This window comes from Rhinoderma darwinii, chromosome 5 (assembly GCF_050947455.1).
Source record: "Rhinoderma darwinii isolate aRhiDar2 chromosome 5, aRhiDar2.hap1, whole genome shotgun sequence".
Taxonomy (NCBI): Eukaryota; Metazoa; Chordata; class Amphibia; order Anura; family Rhinodermatidae; genus Rhinoderma; species Rhinoderma darwinii.
The window spans coordinates 286,352,347-286,374,930 of NC_134691.1; the positions used below are offsets into that span (position 1 = coordinate 286,352,347).

The 22,584-nt window shown below is 42.9% G+C and overlaps 2 protein-coding genes and 1 long non-coding RNA gene across 4 annotated transcripts in view; 2 read left to right on the forward strand and 1 right to left on the reverse strand.

Annotated features, from left to right (window-relative positions):
• The window catches only part of BTD (biotinidase), a 46,329-nt gene extending 28,469 nt beyond the window's left edge, over nucleotides 1-17,860 (reverse strand). For both annotated transcript variants that reach the window (XM_075828622.1, XM_075828620.1), the window contains exons 1-2: nucleotides 17,785-17,860; nucleotides 341-454 (exon numbers count right to left, since the gene is read on the reverse strand). In XM_075828622.1, coding sequence (XP_075684737.1) covers nucleotides 341-343 — 3 coding nt within the window. In that variant the 5' untranslated portion in view covers nucleotides 344-454; nucleotides 17,785-17,860. The remainder of the gene's footprint in view (nucleotides 1-340; nucleotides 455-17,784) is intronic.
• On the forward strand, nucleotides 2,425-7,697 carry LOC142652925 (uncharacterized). Its single transcript, XR_012847986.1, has 3 exons — nucleotides 2,425-2,550; nucleotides 2,676-2,796; nucleotides 7,341-7,697. It is a non-coding gene; the product is annotated as an uncharacterized LOC142652925 (long non-coding RNA).
• Nucleotides 17,861-17,994: 134 nt separating the features above from the next.
• The window catches only part of HACL1 (2-hydroxyacyl-CoA lyase 1), a 38,795-nt gene continuing 34,205 nt past the window's right edge, over nucleotides 17,995-22,584 (forward strand). Inside the window, exons 1-3 of the mRNA XM_075827239.1 lie at nucleotides 17,995-18,101; nucleotides 19,792-19,896; nucleotides 20,517-20,557. Coding sequence (XP_075683354.1) covers nucleotides 18,042-18,101; nucleotides 19,792-19,896; nucleotides 20,517-20,557 — 206 coding nt within the window. The 5' untranslated portion in view covers nucleotides 17,995-18,041. The remainder of the gene's footprint in view (nucleotides 18,102-19,791; nucleotides 19,897-20,516; nucleotides 20,558-22,584) is intronic.

The following is a 22,584-nucleotide window of genomic DNA, read 5'->3' on the forward strand; positions in this document are numbered from 1 at the left end:
TGTAATCACGGACCATGATTACGTCTACGGCCATGTGCAGGGGGCCTTAGTGTACAAGAACACTGTCCAATGTATTTTCGTCCCTATATATGGACCTATTTTATATAAGGGAGAACACTACATAAACTGCTTTCTTATAAACTTTTTAAAAGCTAGTAAGTCATAAAATTAAAGTCCCTTAGTAATATAATTTTTTTTTTTTTTTTTTAATGAAGCCAGCACTGTAGACAATGAAATTTGAATTCTATTAAATATAATATATGAAGAGGACCTATCAGTTCTGAGAAAAACACAAAAAGTGACAGTTGAATAAATTATAAGAATTATTTCCTATACATACCATTAGCAGAATAGCGGATTTCCCTCAGTATTACAGGGACACGGTTTCTACATTCAATTCGGCAGCATGAGATCCAAATCCGATGAGATTGTCTACTTCTGTGGGAGGCACCAGCTGTGGGGGGAGGAGATGATTGTATACAGAATCTGATAGGCAAATAGGAGCCTTGTGTTCGAATCTGGCCCAGAGTAGGGGTGAGACAATTAATTTGCCTGTGTCATCATTATGATGATTTGCTGGTGCATAGAATACAATCGGAAAATCAAATACCCTATTATTCTCCTAAATTCACCAAAAGAAAATTTCCAACCTGGTGGATCAATTCCTCAGTGCATCCTACTGGGTAATGAATCAGCAAAACGCAAATTGGGTGAAAAATTGGTTTTCTTTAGCCAGAAGCCTGAACTTTACTTCATACAGAATATTGTTCTTTATCAGGCATGTAAAAAGATTTCACTGTGTATTATACAGTCCAGCTAGAAAAGGAGGGTACAGCAGCTTGTAAGGGGTTCATTTATATAGTGCCATCATTATCCAAAGCATTGTACAGCTTTTGCTATCACTGACATTGTCCCCATTGGGGCTCTAAATTACAACTTCATCCATCAATTTGTTTATTTGGAGTAAAATTCAGAGTACCGAAAACCCAAACACAGGGAGGACATACATACTCCACGCAGATGTTGTCCTTGGTTGGATTCGAACCTTGGTCCCCAGTGCTAACCAATGAGCCACTGTGCTGCACATGCTAAGGCAGAGGAAACAGCTACTTGTAAAGGGTTAATCTGCTAGAGGAAGAAAGCACTGCTTGTAAAGTCTTAATGGGGTATTCCCAAAATAAACATTTATAACCTATCCACAGAATAAGATCCATTTTATGGTTGCTGCTATGTGACTGGCAGAATTGTATAGGTAGTTCTGTGTGGTGGGCACCAGGATATGGACATGCCGATGTGCTTGCACCACTATTTGGCTTGCAACACGAAAAAAAAAAAAAAAGTTTTTCCCTGCTCACCACTACTGCCATGGGTCTCCAATGTAGCGCTCGGATTTACGTCCTGGCTGACGTGTATTCATATGAAAAATAGGACGGAGGAACCGTCAGAAACGCGTAGGCTCTCCATTCTCACCCCCTGATGTCGCTGTATCATTTTTTAATCGATAAGAAATACATATTGGACCTTTTCTCTGAAGCACTGGATTTAATTTCTATTTTTCCTTTGGCTTACACTACTCTATGTTCACAGAAGTGTGGAATATTTGGAAGGTGGCATCAATCTGTAGGTACTAGGTATAGCCCTAGTGTGCAGATCATTTACTGCGAGCACTAGAGTTCAGGCTAAAAACACAGGATTTTCTCGACGTTGAAATTAGGATGGTAGTGGTGGACCAATCAATAAGGGATATTAATCTAAAAAAATGCTACAACATATGCTTTCATGATTGAGGCAGCGGCTCCTGAACGCCAGCGTTCGCCAGTATTGTATCTCCCAAAAATCAGTTAGTCAGGCACCTATGCTCTACATCTATTTCTCATCCCTGTCCAGTCCACGTATTTGGACAGATGGGATGTAAATTAATAATGCCCCCTGAAACCATAACAAACTTTTCATATGATGTTTTATGTCATACACCAATGCATTTATTATATCAAATAATTTTTGGTAATCATTACTTTCATCTTCTTCTATATGATTTATTCTAGTATTGTGAATTTAAAATGCAACAACCCCTTATGGTTACACATCAGCAGCAGCAGCAGACTAAGGGTTAAAGTTATAAATACACATTCCTCTTACAAGAAATGACGGAAATTATAAAATTATAACGGCGCTTCTAACGTTATGGATTTTTATTTTTAAGCCGCATCTCTGAAGAGAGCATCTATGACGTAAAAGCAAAGCACCTCTCCAAACATGAGTAGCCTCTCAAAGTTTTATCAAACGAGATATTTCAGAAAACTTAGATTTTTTCTTTTTTTTCCAGCGCTCTTACTCATGAAAAATACTCTCGAGGGGCTCTAATTGCTGCTCCAATTGTGGGGGAATAAAGCAGGTCAACTGATCCTGCTCATCTGCACACAACTTCAGTGTGGGAAGCGTATTGTCATTAAGATATAAATTGAGTCAGAGACTCTGGCAGTCACTCTGTTGAGCGGATGACAAGGAGACAGTGCTGGACACACAGGCACAGCTGCTGCTTTTCAGAAGGTAAGAGATTTTTTCCCCATTAAGGAGGGAACTACACACAAGAAATTTGCACATCTTCTAATTCTCTGCATTTCATGTTATATTCTGAATTTATACATCTGTGCATATTTTCCATATTTTATTAGGATGAAAGAAACCCATGTTATAGCAGCCTATATACTATCTCTAGTTATGGCAAGCATAGCTGCTCAGTCCTCCCAAGAAAGGGAATGGAAATCTTTGGGAAATCCATACAACAGGGATTTGGTAATGATCTTTTTACATTTTCAATGGTTGGGATTTGTGCCTGTTACTAGATACTCTCTATGCATTTCATTAATATAGTATATTGTATTATATTATATTGTAATATAATATATATATATATATATATATATATATATATATATAGTATATAGTCATGACCTGTGCAGAACAAAAAGGCAGCAAAAAAAATATTTGGGATCAATAAGCAGATTGAGATAAAGAACTGAATACAATATGAAGTCAATAAGGTCTTAAAGAGGCTTAAAACCTTTATTCAGGTAATGGAGGATGCATTGAATTTACTTCAAGCTGGACCCCAGAAACTGGTACTGGAGACCACTACTGTGTATGTGTATACCCTTCAGGCTAGAGAGGCTGGCTGGTTTGGATATGTCATGTGTCAAGCAAGATGTATTTAATGCAATATAACTGATATACAATATATCCTGCATATGTTGCAAGCAGAAGTCCCCCAGGATAAGCTCATAGGGACCACTTTAAAATAAAATCTATCAGGGGTGGACATATTATTGGTGCAACCTGTTCACTGCACAGGGGCCCAGCAGGTAAGGGGGCCCACTGTCACCTTAAAGCAGCCTTCTTCTGTCCATTAGATTGCATGTAAATGCCTGAGCCAATGAATTTTATAGCTAACAATTACTCATACATTGTAAGAGACATACGGGAGGATTTATGATGAGATATTGAAGAGCAAGGTGCCCATATACTGTTCTTGCACAGGGACCCTCAGCCTGCTGTGTCCGCCGATGAAATCTATACTATAAGAAATATCACTATATATATAAGGGGATTTCTGCTTTTATGTAAATACAACTTAAAAGTTCTGCAACTTTCTAATATACTGTTTTATTTCTTCATGAATTTCTAAATATTTTATTTGCAGTCAACTAATAGAAACATTATTGTTTACACAGGCTGAAAGCAAATAAAGAACGAATACTTTTTACTGCAAAGAAGTGGATGCAATTGTATCCAGTCTAGGCAAATCCCCTGTGAGCTAAACACATCAGTCCCAAAAGTCTCTTTCCAGACAGTTTGCTACAATGGATCAGTATAGATAAAATGTAACAGCCTGTAATGCAGGTTGTTTAACTCACAAAGGATTTATTTATATAATTGATTTGTAAATATTTATTAATGACTATCTTAATATGTAAATAAATAGTAAGATTTTAAATATTTAAATAATGTAAGTGTATAGTTTTAAATTCAGGCAACTCCATAATTTACTGTTAATATTAATATTGCTCCTTTTAGCAGCGGTAGCATTCAGCTGAGATTTCCAATGACTGCATCCTATCAGATTGTTCCTACTGGTTTTGGGCTCATGCACACAGTTGAATTACAAATCAATGTATAGAACTGTAATACGGCACATGTAGCTTTCTATACAATTGTATAAGAGAGAACTCATATATTTTTTTTATTCCATATGAATCAGTGAAAAAAACATTGTGGCATGCTATTGTGGAGGCACGAGACCACAGCGCAGTGCCTACAGGTCTGTAATACGTGCCACTGTACAAGGTCTGTGTGTATAAGTTCATTCTCGTAAGTCTAGTCTACCAGACAATTTAGGGTGCATTATAAGTTATAAGCCAAGGAACAGGTTTATATAGAAATATTTTTCCAGATTTAGGCAATATATTTCACAAGTAAGGAGGACAAATTCAAGAAGCCACTTAATAAGCTCACTTAAAAATACTTCTATCATCAGAATATTTTAAAAAGATATAAGAATAGGTTCACATTGCTCTTTTTTTTTAAAATACATTTGATTTAACCCCTTAATGACCAGCCTATTTTGGACCTTAATGACCAAGCTATTTTTTACGTTTTTCAATCGTCGCATTCCAAGAGCTATAACCTTCTTATTTTTGCGTCTACATAGCTGTATAAGGTCTTGTTTTTTGCGGGACAAGTTGTATTTTTTAATAGCACCATTTTTAGGTACATATTATTTATTGATTAACTTTTATTAACTTTTTTTTGGGGGGGAATAGAAAAAAATCTGAAATTTCGCCACCCTTTTTTGCGTCCTAAATCTACGCCGTTTACCGTGTGGTATAAATAACACAATAACTTTATTCAGCGGGTTGTTACGATTGCAACGATACCAAATTTGTATGTTTTACTACTTTTAAACAGTAAAAACACTTTTTTTTTCTAAATTATTTGTTTTTGTGCCTCCATATCTGAAGAGCCGTAACGTTTTTATTTTTTTGCCGATGCGGTTGTATGAGGGCTTTTTTTTTGCGGGACGACTTGTAGTTTTTATTGGTACCATTTTGGAGTAGATGCGACTTTTTGATCACTTTTTATTACATTTTTTTAAAGTCAGTATTCACAGAAAAAAGCAATTTTTCCATAGGTTTTTATTTATTTTTTTACGCCGTTCACCGTGCGGGTTAAATAATGTAATAGATTTATAGTCGGGGTCGTTGCGGACGCGGCGATACCAAATATGTGTAACTTTTTTACTTTATTTTGGTTTTATAATAGTAAAGCAGCTTGTAAGGGGAAAAGCTGGGTTTTTCATTTTTTTTCACATTTTTTTTAAAATTAACTTTATTAAACTTTTTTTGACTTTTTTACTAGTCCCATTAGGGGACTATAATATGCGATTCTCCGATCGCATTTATAATACACTGCAATACTTTTGTATTGCAGTGTATTACTGCCTGTCCGTTTAACAGGCATCTGCTAGGTCATGCCTGCGGCATGATCTAGCAGGCATTCACTCCAGGCAGCCTGGGGGCCTTTATTAGACCCCCCGGCTGCCATTAGAGACACAGACACTCGGCGATCGTATCGCCGGGTGTCGGTGGGGGAGAGAGGGAGCTCCCTCTCTCCAAAACCACTCAGATGCAGTGCTCGCTATTGTGCACCGCATCTGAGGGGTTAAACGCGTGAGATCGATACTAATATCGATCTCACACGGCAGAGCAGGGACGCTCCCAGCCCTCAGCTACCTCTGGCAGCTGAGAGCAGGGAGATTTGACATCTCCCTGCTCTGTTTACTTATTCCGATGCCGCGACGTAAAAAGTCTATGGCATCGGTATAAGGCCCGTTAGTGACCGACGTAGAAACACGATGGGTCGGTCACTAACGGGTTAAAAGTGAGTGAAATAAATAGAAGAACCTGATCAGTCTGCATTCAATTTTTCATTAGTCCCAAATCTGAAACAAATTAAATTATGCAAATTTATCTAATTGTGAACACTGGCTGTCCAATGGTTTAGAAAAAAAGGATTGTGACAGATCGTAATGGATCCAATTTTTTCTTTTTCAGGACCCAGAAATGCAGCGGGCTGCGATTTTTGAGTCTTGATCCTGATAGAACTGATGACAACGGATTCATTTTGTAATCAGTTTGAATCTCAGCTAAATTAATTGAATCCATTCCTGCCTGGAAACTGTCAAGCAGCAGGGTAGAAGGTGTTAATATGTTAATAAGCTATTCAGACCCATAGTCCATTCCCAAAAGTAAACTAATGAGAGACACATAGTCAACAGCAGCTTGTTCCATGTAACAGATTCTAGACTGCACAGATATCCATCATGCTTGATCCAGCATTTCAGGTGAACTGCCCTCATACACATTAGACTCCCAGCTGATGTAGACGAAATTGGTGAGTTTGGCTGACACTGACTTATTGTGTATGGCCAGTTTTAGTTATGAAGAGGTGTAAAAGTGATTCATTTAAACGGCTTGCCCTTAAAAGTATACTTGACTTTTCAGGTGACTTTTTAGAATAATAATATATCTGGCTATTTTTTTTTTAGTAGTTTTCCCCTTTGCAGGCTCTCTCTCTCTCTCTCTCTTTCTCTCTCTCTCATTCTCAGTTGTCTCTGAGCTAGTGGGCAGAGTCTAACTGCTATCATATCTTCTATACACTGCACACATAGAAGAGGAGAATCCTGCACTCCCATCTCTATCTATCCCATATATAGAAGCTGCAGAATGGGATTATACAGCAGTAATGAGCTGAGAATCCAGCAGTGGGGTGACATAATAACACTAACCAGCAGCCTATGTCTCCTCTCTGCTCTCCCTCCCCCTCCATAAACTTTAATGGACAGCGTCTGTGTCTCTCTCTACTCCCCCCTCTCCTCTCCATAGACTTTAATTGGCAGGTAGCGGAAAGATACAACCCCACTTTATGAAGCACATCAATTCTGCTCTGTAACCAGGTATGGACAATGCTTGACAAGAGGGGGTGGACATAAGATTACAGGAAGGGAGACACCTAGTGACAGTAACTTCACTTGGAATTTTCATGGATAAATAAACTACATTTTAATAGTAAGTAAATTACAAAGTTTATATATATTAGGTATACTATTAGATTAGAAGAAGTTGTTTAAAAAGTTAGTATCCATTTAGAAACAGTCACCATAAGATTTATAACACAAGGAATACCTCATATAAAAATGAGAAATAATGTGTGTTCCACAAATAAAATAATTGTATCAGTAAAAACAATTACACTTCTTTGATTAATGCTATCTTTTTATATAGTTTTTCAAGTTCTTGAAGTCTTATATTACTGGAAGGGGAGTGCAAATGATGAATCCTGGGAACAAGGACAAGCTTGCAAGTGACCTCAGAACTAATGGAGAGTCTAAATACAGCAACCTGCGGCAATACATGGACAAAAATGAAATTGTGCACATCTAAGAAATGACAACATAAAAAAATGTGCAGGGTATCAAGTATGTCGGCAAGTTGGTATACAGTATACAGCACGAGTTCTTTATGCATTGCTTTACTTTTTTGTTGAAACTACTAATATAGAACATTCTGTACATATAGTTCTGGGTTATTTTATGTTAACAGAAATTAGATTATTATCATCTGTTGGAATAAAGCTTTGCTGTGGTTTTTAATATTTGCACTTGTATTTAATTTTAATATTAGGTATGTTGACTCATTACATGTATGGTTGATATAGATTCTGTGATGTTAAGGGAGGTATAAAAGTAATAATTTCCCAGACAACTGATCCCATGTTTATGTGTCCATAAAATTGTGTACTTATGTATATTTCCATGGTAGCCAGAGTATAAAAGGGATTTAAATAGTCTGCATTCATTTACAGTTCACCTGGAGTTTGGAGGTAACTGGGCTTAAAGAGGCTCTGTCACCACATTATAAGTGTCCTGTCTCCTACAGAAGGAGATCGGCGCTATAATGTAGGTGACAGCAGTGCTTTTTATTTTAAAAAAATTATCTATTTTCACCACTTTATTAGTGATTTTAAATTTATGCTAATGAGTTTCTCAATGGACAACTGGGCGTGTTTTACTATTGACCAAGTGGGCGTTGTACAGAGGAGTGCATGACGCTGACCAATCAGCATCATGCACTTCTCTCCTTTCATTTAGTCAGCGCATAGGGATCCTTTTAGTAATCCCGCGAGATGACGCTGTAAATGACAGGTTACAGCGAGATTACGCTTCCTCTCCTGTAACTACCACAGAAACAGTAACGAAGTGCAGAGATTGTGAATGGACATCCCGTGAAATGTCTATTCACTGTCTAAACACTTCAGTATCGTTAATGTGTTAGTATAAGACAGCACATAGCGATCTAAAAGGATCCCTATGCGCTGACTAAATGAATGGAGAGAAGTGTATGACGCTGATTGGTCACTGATTGGTCAGCGTCATACACTCCTCTGTACAACGCCCACTTGGTCAATAGTAAAACACGCCCAGTTGTCCATTGAGAAAGTCATTAGCATAAATCTAAAATTGCTAATAAAGTGGTGAAAACAGATCGTTTTTTTTAAATAAAAATCACTGCTGTCACCTACATTATAGCGCCCATCTCCTTATGTAGGAGATAGGGCACTTATTATGTGGTGACAGAGCCTCTTTAAAGAGGTTCTGTCACCACATAATAAGTGCCCTATCTCCTACATAATCTGATCGGCGCTGTAATGTAGATAACAACAGTGGTTTTTATTTTGAAAAATTATCTTTTTTTTTTAGCAAGTTATGAGCAATTTTAGATTTATGCTAATTAGCTTCTTAATAGAGAACTGGGCGTGTTTTTACTTTTAACCAACTGGGCGTTGTACAGAGGAGTGTATGACGCTGACCAATCAGTGACCAATCAGTGTCCTACACTTCTCATTGTTCCAGCACATTGTTACAGCGTGATTGTGCAGTGAAAGAAGCTGGGCTGGAACAATGAGAAGTGTATGACGCAGATTAGTCACTGATTGGTCAGCCTCATACACTCCTCTGTACAACGCCCAGTTGGTAAAAAGAAGCTAATTAGCATAAATCTAAAATTGCTCATAACTTGTTAAAAAATGATCGTTTTACAAAATAAAAACCACTGTTATCTACATTACAGCGCCGATCACATTACGTAGGAGATAGGGCACTTATAATCTGGTGACAGAGCCTCTTTAAAGGACTGGAAAAATATACAATAAATTTGTGACAAGCTTACATCTTTGCTAAGTTAACAGTACGTACAGATTAACTACTACGGAGGCCTTGTGGCAACACTTAGGCCACTTTCACATGGTCAGTATTTTGATCAGTATTTTGCATCAGTATTTTTAAGCCAAAACCAGAAGTGGAACAGAAATATAGAAAATGTATAATGGAAAGATTTGCACCTCTTCCATGATTTCGACCCACTTCTGGTTTGGTCAATAAATATTAGGTAAGCAACACCCATGGAGTAGTGACTTACATATACTGTAAGTTTTATGAATGGACATTTGCTTCAATGAACACTTCAGGCAAATCTGATACACTGGGGCAGATTTACTATTGGGGCTGCTCCAGAATTCTGGTCTACCACGCGCCTTCTTTTTGGCGCAAATCATTTTAGACAAATTTATGAATGTGATGTGCCAAAAAGAACAAAGGTTTGCGGCTCACCCAACAAGGTAACATGACGTAGAGGAAAGGGGGCATAGCGGAAAAGGTGCGAAATTGTGTCAACATTTTGGCACAAAAAAGTGATCTATAGTAAGCCAACCAATAGATGGTATAAAGTTAGACGGAAGAGTCTAAGGCCTTGTTCCCATGGCGCTAAAAAAACCTGACGTGTAAAAGCGTCAAAAACGCCAGCATTTTTGCAAAGCGATTTTTAAAGTACAGGCATTTTTGGCTTTTTTTTGGTGATTAATTAGGACTCCCATTGACTATGGGAATTAAACGCGTTTTTGGTGTGTTTTCGGCGCTTTTTACACGCCAGGAATTGACCGTACGCTTCTTTGTTTACATGATGTGTTTTTTAAACACATGAGCGTAAAAAAACCGCATTGTATGCAATTGATGTCAATGAGAAGCTTAAAGCACGCGTGTTTGATGTTTTTTTCGGCGCGTAAAACGTGGCAAATACATGCCATGTAAACAAGTAAGCCAACCAAAAGGTGGTTTAAAGTTAGACGGAAGTGTCTCAAGGTGCGGCAAATTTATCATTGAGCATAATCCGCTATGATAAATTTGGCGCATCTAGTCTAAGGGTATGTGCACACGACAACGCCAAATACGTCTGAAATTATGGAGCTGTTTTCAGGAGAAAACAGCTCCTGAATTTCGGACGTTTTTACAAGTGCATGCGTTTTTCGCGGCGTCTTTTACGTACGTAATTGGAGCTGGTTTTCATTGGAGTCATTGAAAAACGGCTCCAATTACATCCCAAGAAGTGTCCTGCACTTCTTTGACGCGGCCGTAATTTTACGTGCCGTCTTTTGACAGCGACGTGTAAAATGACAGCTCATCTGCACAGAACATCGTAAGACCCATTGCAAGCGATGGGCAGATGTTTGCCAACGTATTGGAGCCGTCTTTTCAGGCGTAATTCGAGGCATAAAACGCCTCCATTACGCCTGAAAATTGGTCGTGTGCACATACCCTTATTATAAACTGTCTGAATTTAAGACAGTATTGGTATATCTGCCCCACTGTGTTATGCCTAGTGAATGGCATGTCCCTGTGTCATGCCCTGCCCCTCACACTGGGCATTACACCGCGTATTAGTTTTGCTTTTAGTGTTCCTTTAAAAGAGAGGTTCCCAACCTTTTGAGACAGATGGTGCTAAGCCATACTGAATATTATAAGGGGAAAGCCTTTTAAAAATATGACCAAGTGATATGACTCCCAGCAGTGGTATCGTTTTTACCCTGGTACCAAATGCTAGTAATGCTATGACCTTTCTGGTGCCATTAGTGCACATTACTATCTGGATGTCCTAAAAGCTGGGCAGCCACAAGCAGACAGCCCAAGAGTCACATTTGGCTCCTGAGTCACTAGTTGGGGAACACTGTTTTAAAAGGAGTCTGTCACCAGAAATTGGCCTAACAAAACAGCGGCACAGTAATATAGTATAGTCCCACCTGAATATAACGCTGTTTCCATTTTTCAGCTGAGTGGCTCCGTTGCAGTGATAATAACTTTATTCTTCATATGCAAATGAGCTGTTTGGAGTAACGAGGGCGTCACCGTTGAGCTCTACCTTCCATCCACAGTTTGTCCCTCCCTTCCTACAGGGCTAGACAGTGTACAAGCCGTGATCACGCCTCGCCCTGTATTCTCCTGAGCGCGCCTTGGCGTTTGAATCGGCACAATAAACAGTACAGAACCGAAGATACTGGTTGAATCGGCTCTACTACACCCGGGTGTAGTGTGACGTAATAGGTGCATGCGCAGTAGAGGAATACCCTTTTAACTAAAGGGTCACATTTTAAAAAACCACTGACATTCTGATGTTATGATCCAAATTCTGACACCTCCATGGAGCTTGGCTGGGAGATGTGCCCACATGCTCCGATATGCTTTTTCCAGCTGTTCTCGGAAAGCCTCAGGGAGCCTGCAGCCAAGCACTGCTAACCCTACCTTTCCCAGGATAGGCGGAAAAAAGTGAATGACAGCCGAAGGGGCTAAGAGCTAAGCCAAGCGGTGCTGCCCCTTTGTTCAAGTGATCATGGGGGTTTCAGCAGCACAACCTAGCCACCTCTTCCTCAAATGACCACCAAATTCTACAGTACATGCCAGAAGTCTAACAAGTGTCCATGGGACCCAATAGTAAAACTTAGAATGAAGCCCCACTCCACCATGATCATTTTCAACAGTATGTGAGTTCAGGATATGAAAAACATACGATTATTTTGCTTTCTACTCGGTCCCTTGCGGCTTTCCCTCATTTCTTACTTTCCCTGTGATATGCTTTTAATTTCTACACTGCCTTAGATATGATCAATAGCTGCATCTCACCTTGAGATCACCCCCTTCTCCGATGGACCTCATAGCAGGTGCAATTCCAGCTATCCCGGTAGTGAGGCTTTTTTTTTATACTGCATTCCTCTATATAAGAAAGTGCAGCAGACTACATTTTCCTGTACAGTGGAAAAAAAGGTACACCAACGCATACTACCCCGGCGTATGACTTACACTTAAGGATACTTTTTTAGCATACGCACGTATGCCGAACGTAGTTGAACAATGAGATGTGAACAGAGCCCAAAGCCTGGTTCACATCAAGCTTTTTTTCCGATGTCGGTGGTATACATTGGGAGGTGTCCTCATGTATACCACCAACAGAAAGTAGCGACATATCCCACTGTATAGGCTGGATACGTCGCCCAAAGTCTCCGGGCAGATGGATACTTGAAGCGCTGTGCCTGGGGAAGCTCCTGACGTCACCGTCCATATATGAATAGTGATGTCAGGAGTTTTGCCGGAGCCAGGCCTTACATCCATGCTGTATTGATTAAAGAGAGGTAACCCCATTATGTTACTCAATTCAGTAGATGAGCAGCAGCCAGTGGCGTAACTACCGCTGTAGCAGCCAGAGCGGCTGCTACGGGGCTCGCGATATGAGGGGCTATAGCGCTCCTTTAATTTTTATTGAGCTGCCGGATGCAGACCCCGGTAGTCCGAGGTTGCTCATGGAGAACTTTGGGGGACTTTCAATCCCCCGTTCTCCTTATCGCTGGGGGTCCTAGCGATCACACATGTATCCCCATCCTGTGGATAGGGGATGCATGTCTTTTGTGGGACAAACCATAGACTACAAGTCGTTGTTTTTTTTTTGGGGGGGGGGGGTTGGGGCTGTATGGCGTTATCTACAGGGGGGGCTGTATGGCGTTATCTATAGGGGGCTATATGGCGTTATCTACCGGGGTGGCTGTATAGCGCTATACACAGGGGGTCTGTATGGCGCTATACACAGGGGGCTATATGGTGCTATATACAGGGGGCTATATGGTGCTATATACAGGGGGCTTGTATGCCGTTGAATACAGGGGGGCTCTATGGTCCTATATACAGGGGGGCTGTATGGCGTTATCTACATGGGGGGCTGTATGGAGTTATCTACAGGGGGGCTGTATGGTGCTATATACAGGGGGGCTGCATGGAGTTATCTACAGGGGTCTGTATCGTGCTATATACAGGGGGGCTGTATGGTGCTATATACAGAGGGGCTGTATGGTGCTATATACAGGGGGGCTGTGTGGCGTTATCTACAGGGGGGCAGTATGGCGTTATCTACAGGGGGGCAGTATGGCGCTGTCCACAGGGGAGGCTGTATGGTGCTATATACAGGGGGGCTGTATGGTGCTATATTACAGGGGAGGGATGTATGGTGCTATATACATGGGGGCTGTATCGTGCTATATACAGGGGGCTGTATGGTGCTATATACAGGGGGGCTGTATGGTGCTATATACAGGGGTGCTGTATGGTGCTATATACAGGGGGGCTGTATGGTGCTATATACAGGGAGGAGGCTGTATGGTGCTATATACAGGGAGGGGGCTGTATGGTGCTATATACAGGGAGGGGGGCTATATGGCACCATCTACAGGGGGCTGTGTGGTGCTATATACAGGGAGGGGGCTGTATGGCACTATCTACATGGGGGCTGTATAAAGCTATCTACAGGAGGGGCTGTATGTCGCTATATACAGGGAGGGGGCTGTATGGTGCTATATACAGAGGGCTGTGTATGGCGCTATCTACAGGGGAGGATGTATGGCGCTATCTACAGGGGAGGCTGTATGGTGCTATCTACAGGGGGTCTATATGGCGTTGTATACAGGGGCGGCTATATGGTGCTATATACAGGGGGGCTGTATAATGCTATATTACGGGGGAGGGCTGTATGGCGTTATCTACAGGGGGGCTGTCTGGTGCTATATATAGGGGGGCTGCATGGTGCTATATACAAGGGGCTGTATGGTGCTATATACAAGGGGGCTGTATGGTGCTGTATACAAGAGGGCTGTATGGCGCTATATACAAGGATCCGGCTATATGGCACTATCTACAGGGGGGCTGTATGGTGCTATATACAGGGAGGTGGCTGTATGGCGCTATCTACATGGGGGCTGTATGGCGCTATATACAGGGAGGGGGCTGTATGGTGCTATATATACAGGGAGGGGGCTGTATGGTGCTATCTACATGGGGTCTGTATAAGGCTATCTACAGGAGGGGCTGTATGTCGCTATATACAGGGAGGGGGCTGTATGACGCTATCTACAAGGGGGGCTGTGTGGCGCTTTATAAAGGGAGGGGGCTGTATGGTGCTATATACAGGGGGCTGTGTATGGCGCTCTCTACAGGGGAGGCTGTATGGCGCTATCTACAGGGGGTCTGTATGGCATAGTCTACAGGGGGTCTGTATGGCATAGTCTACAGGGGGTCTGTATGGCATAGTCTACAGGGGCGGCTATATGGTGCTATATACAGGGGGGCTGTATAGTGCTATATTACGGGGAGGGCTGTATGGCGTTATCTACAGGGGGCTGTATGGAGCTATATACAGGGGGCTGTATGGTGCTATATACAAGGGGCTGTATGGTGCTATATACAAGGGGCTGTATGGTGCTATATACAAGGGGGCTGTATGGTGCTATATACAAGGGGGCTGTATGGTGTTATATACAGGGAGGGGGCTGTATGGTGCTATATACAGGGAGGGGGCTATATGGCACTATCTACAGGGGGGATGTATGGTGCTATATACAGGGAAGGGGCTGTATGGCGCTATCTACATGGGGGCTGTATAAAGCTATCTACAGGGGAGGCTGTATGGTGCTATCTACAGGGGAGGCTGTATGGCGCTATCTACAGGGGGTCTGTATGGCGCTATCTACAGGGGAGGCTGTATGGCGCTATCTACAGGGGAGGCTGTATGGCGCTATCTACAGGGGAGGCTGTATGGCGCTATCTACAGGGGAGGCTGTATGGCGCTATCTACAGGGGAGGCTGTATGGCGCTATCTACAGGGGAGGCTGTATGGCGCTATCTACAGGGGAGGCTGTATGGCGCTATCTACAGGGGAGGCTGTATGGCGCTATCTACAGGGGAGGCTGTATGGCGCTATCTACAGGGGAGGCTGTATGGCGCTATCTACAGGGGAGGCTGTATGGCGCTATCTACAGGGGAGGCTGTATGGCGCTATCTACAGGGGAGGGTGTAACCCGCTATCTACAGGGGAGGCTGTATGGCGCTATCTACAGGGGAGGCTGTAACCTGCTATCTACAGGGGAGGCTGTATGGCGCTATCTACAGGGGAGGCTGTATGGCGCTATCTACAGGGGAGGCTGTATGGAGCTATTTACAGGGGTGGCTGTATGGCGCTATCTACAGGGGAGGCTGTATGGCGCTATCTACAGAGGAGGCTGTATGGAGCTATCTACAGGGGTCTATATGCTGCTATTTACAGGGGAGGCTGTATGGCGCTATCTACAGGGGGTCTGTATGGCGTTGTAAACAGGGGCGGCTATATGGTGCTATATACAGGGGAGCTGTATGGTGCTATATTACGGGGGAGGGCTGCATGGTGCTATATACAGGGTGGCTGTATGTTGCTATATACAGAGGGCTGTATGGTGCTATATACAGGGAGTTGTATGGTGCTATATACAGGGGGACTGTATGGTGCTATATACAGGGGAGCTGTATGGTGCTATATACAGGGGAGCTGTATGGTGCTATATACAGGGGGGCTGTATGGTGCTATATACAGGGGGGCTGTATGGTGCTATATACAGGGGGCTGTATGGTGCTATGTACAGGGGGGCTGTATGGTGCTATATACAGAGGGGCTGTATGGTGCTATATACAGGGAGGGGCTGTATGGTGCTATATACAGGGAGGGGGCTGTATGGTGCTATATACAGGGAGGGGGCTGTATGGTGCTATATACAGGGAGGGGGCTGTATGGTGCTATATACAGGGAGGGGGCTTTATGTTGCTATATACAGGGAGGGGTCTGTATGGTGCTATATACAGGGAGGGGGCTGTATGGTTCTTTATACATGGAGGGGGCTGTATGGTGCTCTATACAGGGAGGGGGCTATATGGCACTATCTACAGGGGGGCTGTATGGTGCTATATACAGGGAGGGGGCTGTATGGCGCTATCTACATGGGGGCTGTATGATGCTATCTACAGGTGGGGCTGTATGGCGCTATATACAGGGAGGGGGCTGTATGGTGCTATATATACAGGGAGGGGGCTGTATGGCGCTATATATACAGGGAGGGGGCTGTATGGCGCTATCTACATGGGGTCTGTATAAGGCTATCTACAGGAGGGGCTGTATGTCGCTATATACAGGGAGGGGGCTATATGACGCCATCTACAGGGAGGGCTGTATGGCGCTTTATAAAGGGAGGGGGCTGTATGCTGCTATATACAGGGAGGGGGCTGTATGCTGGTATATACAGGGGGCTGTGTATGGCGCTATCTACAGGGGAGGCTGTATGGCACTATCTGCAGAGGAGGCTGTATGGCGCTATATACAGGGGGTCTGTATGGCATTGTCTACAGGGGGTGTGTATGGCGTTGTCTACAGGACCGGCTATATGGTGCTATATTACGGGGGAGGGCTGTATGGCATTATCTACAGGGGGGCTGTATGGTGTTATATACAAGGGGGCTGTATGGTGCTATATACAAGGGGGCTGTATGGCGCTATATACAGGGGGTCTGTATGGAGCTATATACAGGGGGGCTGTATGGCGCTATATACAGGGAGGGGGCTGTATGGTGCTATGTACAGGGAGGGGGCTATATGGCACTATCTACAGGGGGGCTGTATGGTGCTATATATATAGGGAGGGGGCTGTATGGCGCTATCTACAGGGGAGGCTGTATGGAGCTATTTACAGGGGAGGCTGTATGGCACTATTTAAAGGGGAGGCTGTATGGCGCAATCTACAGGGGAGGCTGTACGGCGCTATCTACATGGGAGGCTGTATGGCGCAATCTACAGGGGGGCTGTATGGCGCTATCTACAGGGGAGGCTGTATGTCGCAATCTACAGGGGGCTGTATGGCGCTATCTACAGGGGAGGCTGTATGGCGATATCTACAGGGGAGGCTGTATGGCGATATCTACAGGGGAGGCTGTATGGCGATATCTACAGGGGGGGCTTATGGCGCTATCTACAGGGGGGGATGTATGGCGCTATCTACAGGGGGGGATGTATGGCGCTATCTACAGGGGGGGATGTATGGCGCTATCTACAGGGGGGCTGTATGGCGCTATCTACAGGGGGGCAGTATGGCGCTATCTACAGGGGAGGCTGTATGGCACAATCTATAGGGGAGGCTGTATGGCGCTATCTACATCTACAGGGGAGGCTGTATGGCGCTATCTACAGGGGGATGAGGATCTGAAGCGCTGGTCATCAGGAACTGGCCATAGATCACTGTACATTAGGGACTGGATCACTAACCCCAGGGAGAACAAAGACTGGGGAACTAAACGACTGGACAAAAGGAACCAGGGCACCTAAGGACACCAGGGCTAAGGTACACAAATACAGCACCGGGCATCATTACCTAGGGCAGTGGGGATGGCAATACGGGACACGAATAAAATCAGCTACAAAGACCAAAGCACAAAGTGAACAATCTGAATTATTGAATCACTAATCATTTACAACCACGTGTATTATGATCCTGATCGCTACATACCAGTCACCCTTGACACCGATCTGTTTTGGACGTTGTACTGTTACGCCCCCTGCTGGTGAATTTTGGTTATTGGTTGAGATAACGGAAATGGGCGGTACCTTGCGTCTGATTGGTACAGTGACATCTTGTACCCGCCCCTTTATTGCGTTCTATACAGCTTTCCTACAGTCATATCGCTAGGGGGCGTGGAACTGACGTCTCATAGGGACAGCGCAAGGAAGTAGGTTCTACAGAGCAGGGGTCACCGAGCAGAAGACATGGCATCTCAGGAGCCTGTTACCGGGGCACAGATCATTGCAGAAGCTTTGGCTGCACAAGTAAGATCCGTTATCGAGTTTTATGGGTTTAGATCACTGAATTGTAACAGTAGCTGCTGCAGAACTTCTTGGGAAGCAGACTCTTAAAGATGTCGTAAGGGTTTGTTAAAAGTAATTTATGTATGTAATTTACACTAGACTAATGGGATTAGTACATTGCATTTTGTGATGTTGTTGCAAGTGCATGCTGAGACCTGTAGTTCCACATCTGATTTAGTGATATGAAGGGGTTTGCCATCTCATAAAGTGATGGTAGATAAATGTGGGACCCCACCTATCCTGAGAATGAAGGGGCTGCAGCACTAACCTATATGAGGGCACTTTAGGATATGTTCACGCAGCAGATTAGTTGCAGACATTTTTGAAAATCCCTTCCATACATCTAAATGTGTTTTGTTTTTTTTTTGCTTTTTTTCTGCAGTATGTGCATGGATTTCTGCAAACCCCGTTCAGCTGTATGGGACAGAAATATCTCAACAAATCTGCTGCGTGTGAATATACCATTAGGGTATGTGCACACACAAAACAAAAAACTTCTAAAAATACGGAGTTGTTTTCAAGGGAAAACCGCTCCCGATTTTCAGATGTGTTTTTTTTGTGGTGTTTTTAACGGCTGTTTTTGGAGCAGTTTTTGTATAGAGTCTATGAAAATCGGCTCCAAAAACGTCCCAGGAAGTGACATGCACTTTTTCGTGGCCGTTTTTTTACGCGGCCCGTGTCGGAACAGAACGCTGTTTTTCCCATTGAAATCAATAGGCAGATGTTTGGAGGCGTTCTGCGTCCGATTTTTCGCCTGGAATAATGGCCGAACATAAGCCATGTGACCATACCCTAAGGCTGTATTCACATGACCATGTTACGTCCGTAATGGACGGAACGTATTTTGGCCCGAAGTCCCGGACCGAACACAGTGCAGGGAGCCGGGCTCCTAGCATTATAGTTATGTACGACGCTAGGAGTCCCTGCCTCGCTGCAGGACAACTGTCCCGTACTGAAAACATGGTTACAGTACGGGACAGTAGTTCCATGGAGAGGCAGGGACTCCTAGCGTCGTACATAACTATGATGCTAGGAGCCCGGCTCTCTGCAGTGTGTTCGGTCCGTAACATGGTCGTGTGAACCCAGCCTTACAGTTCCTCTCTACGTTTCAGCTGGTATAAGAACTACGTGGGGAAATCAATGATTCTACGGCACTTTTGTGGCATTAAAGTTGTTGTTTTTGTTGCGTACCATATTTGTGCTAGAAATTGTGACTTCATAACTCTCGTCGCTTTTCAAAAGGGGGTGGAGTTAGCTGGATGGGCAGGGCAATAAATGTACCAACAGAGCAATTGGATCACAAGGAATCTTGACTGACCTTATTGACGTCTAATGAAATCTGCAAAATTTTATGTCAGGTTTTCGGTATTTTTGACCGCAATAATATGGCCACAAACTCAATATTCTTGCAAACAAGAACACCGGTGCTGCTGATGGAAAGTAGAAAATGCAAGTGTGAACAGAGCCTAAAACTGGGATTGTGGTGACATTTTTACCCCAGCCAAATTAATGTCCAATTAAATAATCTGTGCATAATTCCCATTGTTGAAAATAATCTCTGTGTACAATTGTTACTAAAAAAAGTCATTCCCATTATTGTAAAATACAGCTCCTCTTTTCTGTAATGTTATGAATTGTGTTTGTGTTTCAGAATGTAAAATATATGTTTGGTATTGTTGGAATTCCTATCGTTGAAGTCGCGATTGCTGCTCAAGTTGCTGGGATCAAGTATGTGGGCATGAGAAATGAGCAAGCTGTAAGTACTGTTGTGTCTCACAAGCATCTGACTGTCAGGACGTGATTTCAGGAGGGCTGTATTAGAAATAAAATAGCGACAAAATGGTAATTAAAGGGGTTTTCTCCAATATTTTGACTGCCGGAACCCACACCAATTCTCAGAATAGAGCTGTGTTGTAATTCCCTGCACAACGTGTAGACGGGAGCGCCGCTGTGCAGGGAAAAAGTTGAAAAGAGTAATGATTGGAGTACCCCTTTAATTCTGAAGCCGCCATTGTGCTGAGTACAAATGGAGAGAAGTGTATGACGCTGCTTGGTCACTGATTGGTCAGCATCATACACTTCTCTTTACAACGCCCACTTGGTCAAAAGTTAAAACACGCCCAGTTGTCTATTAAGAAACGAATTAGCATAAATCTAAACTAGCTCATATCTTGCTCAAAAATGATCGTTTTTCAAAATAAAAACCACTGCTGTCATCTACATTCCAGCGCCAATCAGATTGTGTAGGAGATGTGGTCCTCGCTATCCTTTTGCTGTACTTCTATTTGCGCATAAAAAGGGATGGACTTTTATTATACCATACACATGCATTCTTCCCTGCTTTATAAATGCTCTTTGTCTTGGTTTGTATTTCAGGCTTGCTATGCAGCCTCCGCTGTAGGATACCTCACAGGCCGGTAAGCAGAAATCTGGGACTAGGGATAAAAAACAGGCTGCAATATAATTAAATTGTACATAATTTCCAGCACATTGTGCGATTACTCTGTTTATATTGAATGTCTTGTAAGAACTTCTCATCACATATACAAAATGTACGGACTGGCCGTAAAATAAAAATGGCTAAACCTTCAAATTCAATGTCTCATGTATATTGCTTGCACATGAGTCTTTTTCTCTCTTCTTTTTTTACATGTGACTCAACATGTCATCAGAATATTTTTTTTTTTTTATTCTTAGGGTATGTTTCAGCCTGAAAACATCCCCGTAATTTCAGCCGTAACGGCATGTGCAGGCGCTTGAACGCCGCGTCCATTACGGACGTAATTGGCGCTGCTATTCATTGGAGTCAATGAATAACGGCTCCAATTACGGGCAAAGAAGTGACAGGTCACTTCTTTGACGCGGGCGTCTATTTATGCGCCGTCATTTGACAGCGGCGCGTAAATATACGCCTCGTGTGAACAGACAAACGTCTGCCCATTGCTTTCAATGGGCAGATGTTTGTCAGCGCTATTGAGGCGCTATTTTCGGACGTAATTCGGGGCAAAAACGCCCGAATTACGTCCGGAATTAGTGCGTGTGAACATACCCTTAGGGTATGTGCACACTGCAGCTGGCTTTTACGTCTGAAAAGACAGACTGTTTTCAGGAGAAAACAGCTGCGTCGTTTCAGCCGTAATTCCTCCTCCTCGCATTTTGCGAGGCTTCTCTGACAGCCGTAAATCTTGAGCTGCTCTTCATTGAGTTCCATTAAGAACAGCTCAAATTACGTTGCAAAGAAGTGTCCTGCACTTCTTTTGACGAGGCAGTCATTTTACGCGTCGTCGTTTGACAGCTGTCAAACGACAACACGTAAATTACAGGTCGTCTGCACAGTACGTCGGCAAACCCATTCAAATGACTGGGCAGATGTTTGCCGACGTATTGTAGCCCTATTTTCAGACGTAAAACGAGGCATAGTACGCCTCGTTTACGTCTGAAAATAGGTCGTGTGAACCCAGCCTTAACGGGAATCTGTCAGCTGTTTTGAGGACTCCAAACTGCTGACCGAGCAATATAGGGTAGGAGAAGGGCATTGTAAACATACCATTTGTCTCTATCATGCACCAAGAAAACAATGTTTAATTCTCCCCCAGCACCGCCATCGCAAGTGCCAATAGGTGGACACTTGATGCTCTGAATCACGGCTCTAGCAGTCTTCTGATTGGCTGCTAGAGCTGTCACAGAGCAGGGATTGGCACTTGTGACCACGGTGCCGGGGAAATCAAAGGTTGGTTTCTCAATCATGCAACTTGCATGACTGAGACAAAAGATATGTGTACAAATCCCTCCGCCTACCCTATATCACTCTGCCATATCAATGACAGATTAATTTTCAAAAATCCAAATTAAAAAAAAAAGGCATTGGAATTGTTTGAATTTGTTTGTATGCCCGTTATGTACACTTGCACCGCTAATTTGCATATTTTTTTTACCCTTTGATAAATGAGGTTGAAAAGTACATGTACAACTTTTCTCACCTGTTGTTTTTTTTTTTTTTTTTTTTTTGTGGTGAGAAGGCAAATGTTGCAATGCTGGTATGTATACATTTTAGATACAACCTGTGCAATTTCCACCAAAATTAGTTGTAAGCGGCATTAAAAATGTGGGCACGAACAGATGCCAATTTAGTAAAATTCAGCAGTGCCACTGGGTTATGCCCATTTTAATGATCTGAGATTTTTTTCCCAATGAGTTCTTGAATTCTTGGGATTTTCTTATCCGTGAATTTACGCCTTCCACATTAAAATATATGTTAAGGCCACTTTCTCACGGAGGTGTTCTGATTAGTATTTTGTATTTGTAAGCCAAGTGGAAGATAAAGAGAGAAAAAGTATAATGGAAGCATTTGCACCTTTTCTGTTTAGGACCCACTCCTGGTTTTGGCTTACAAATACTGACGCAAAATAGCGGATTTGCTGCGTATTTTCCGCAGAAAAATATG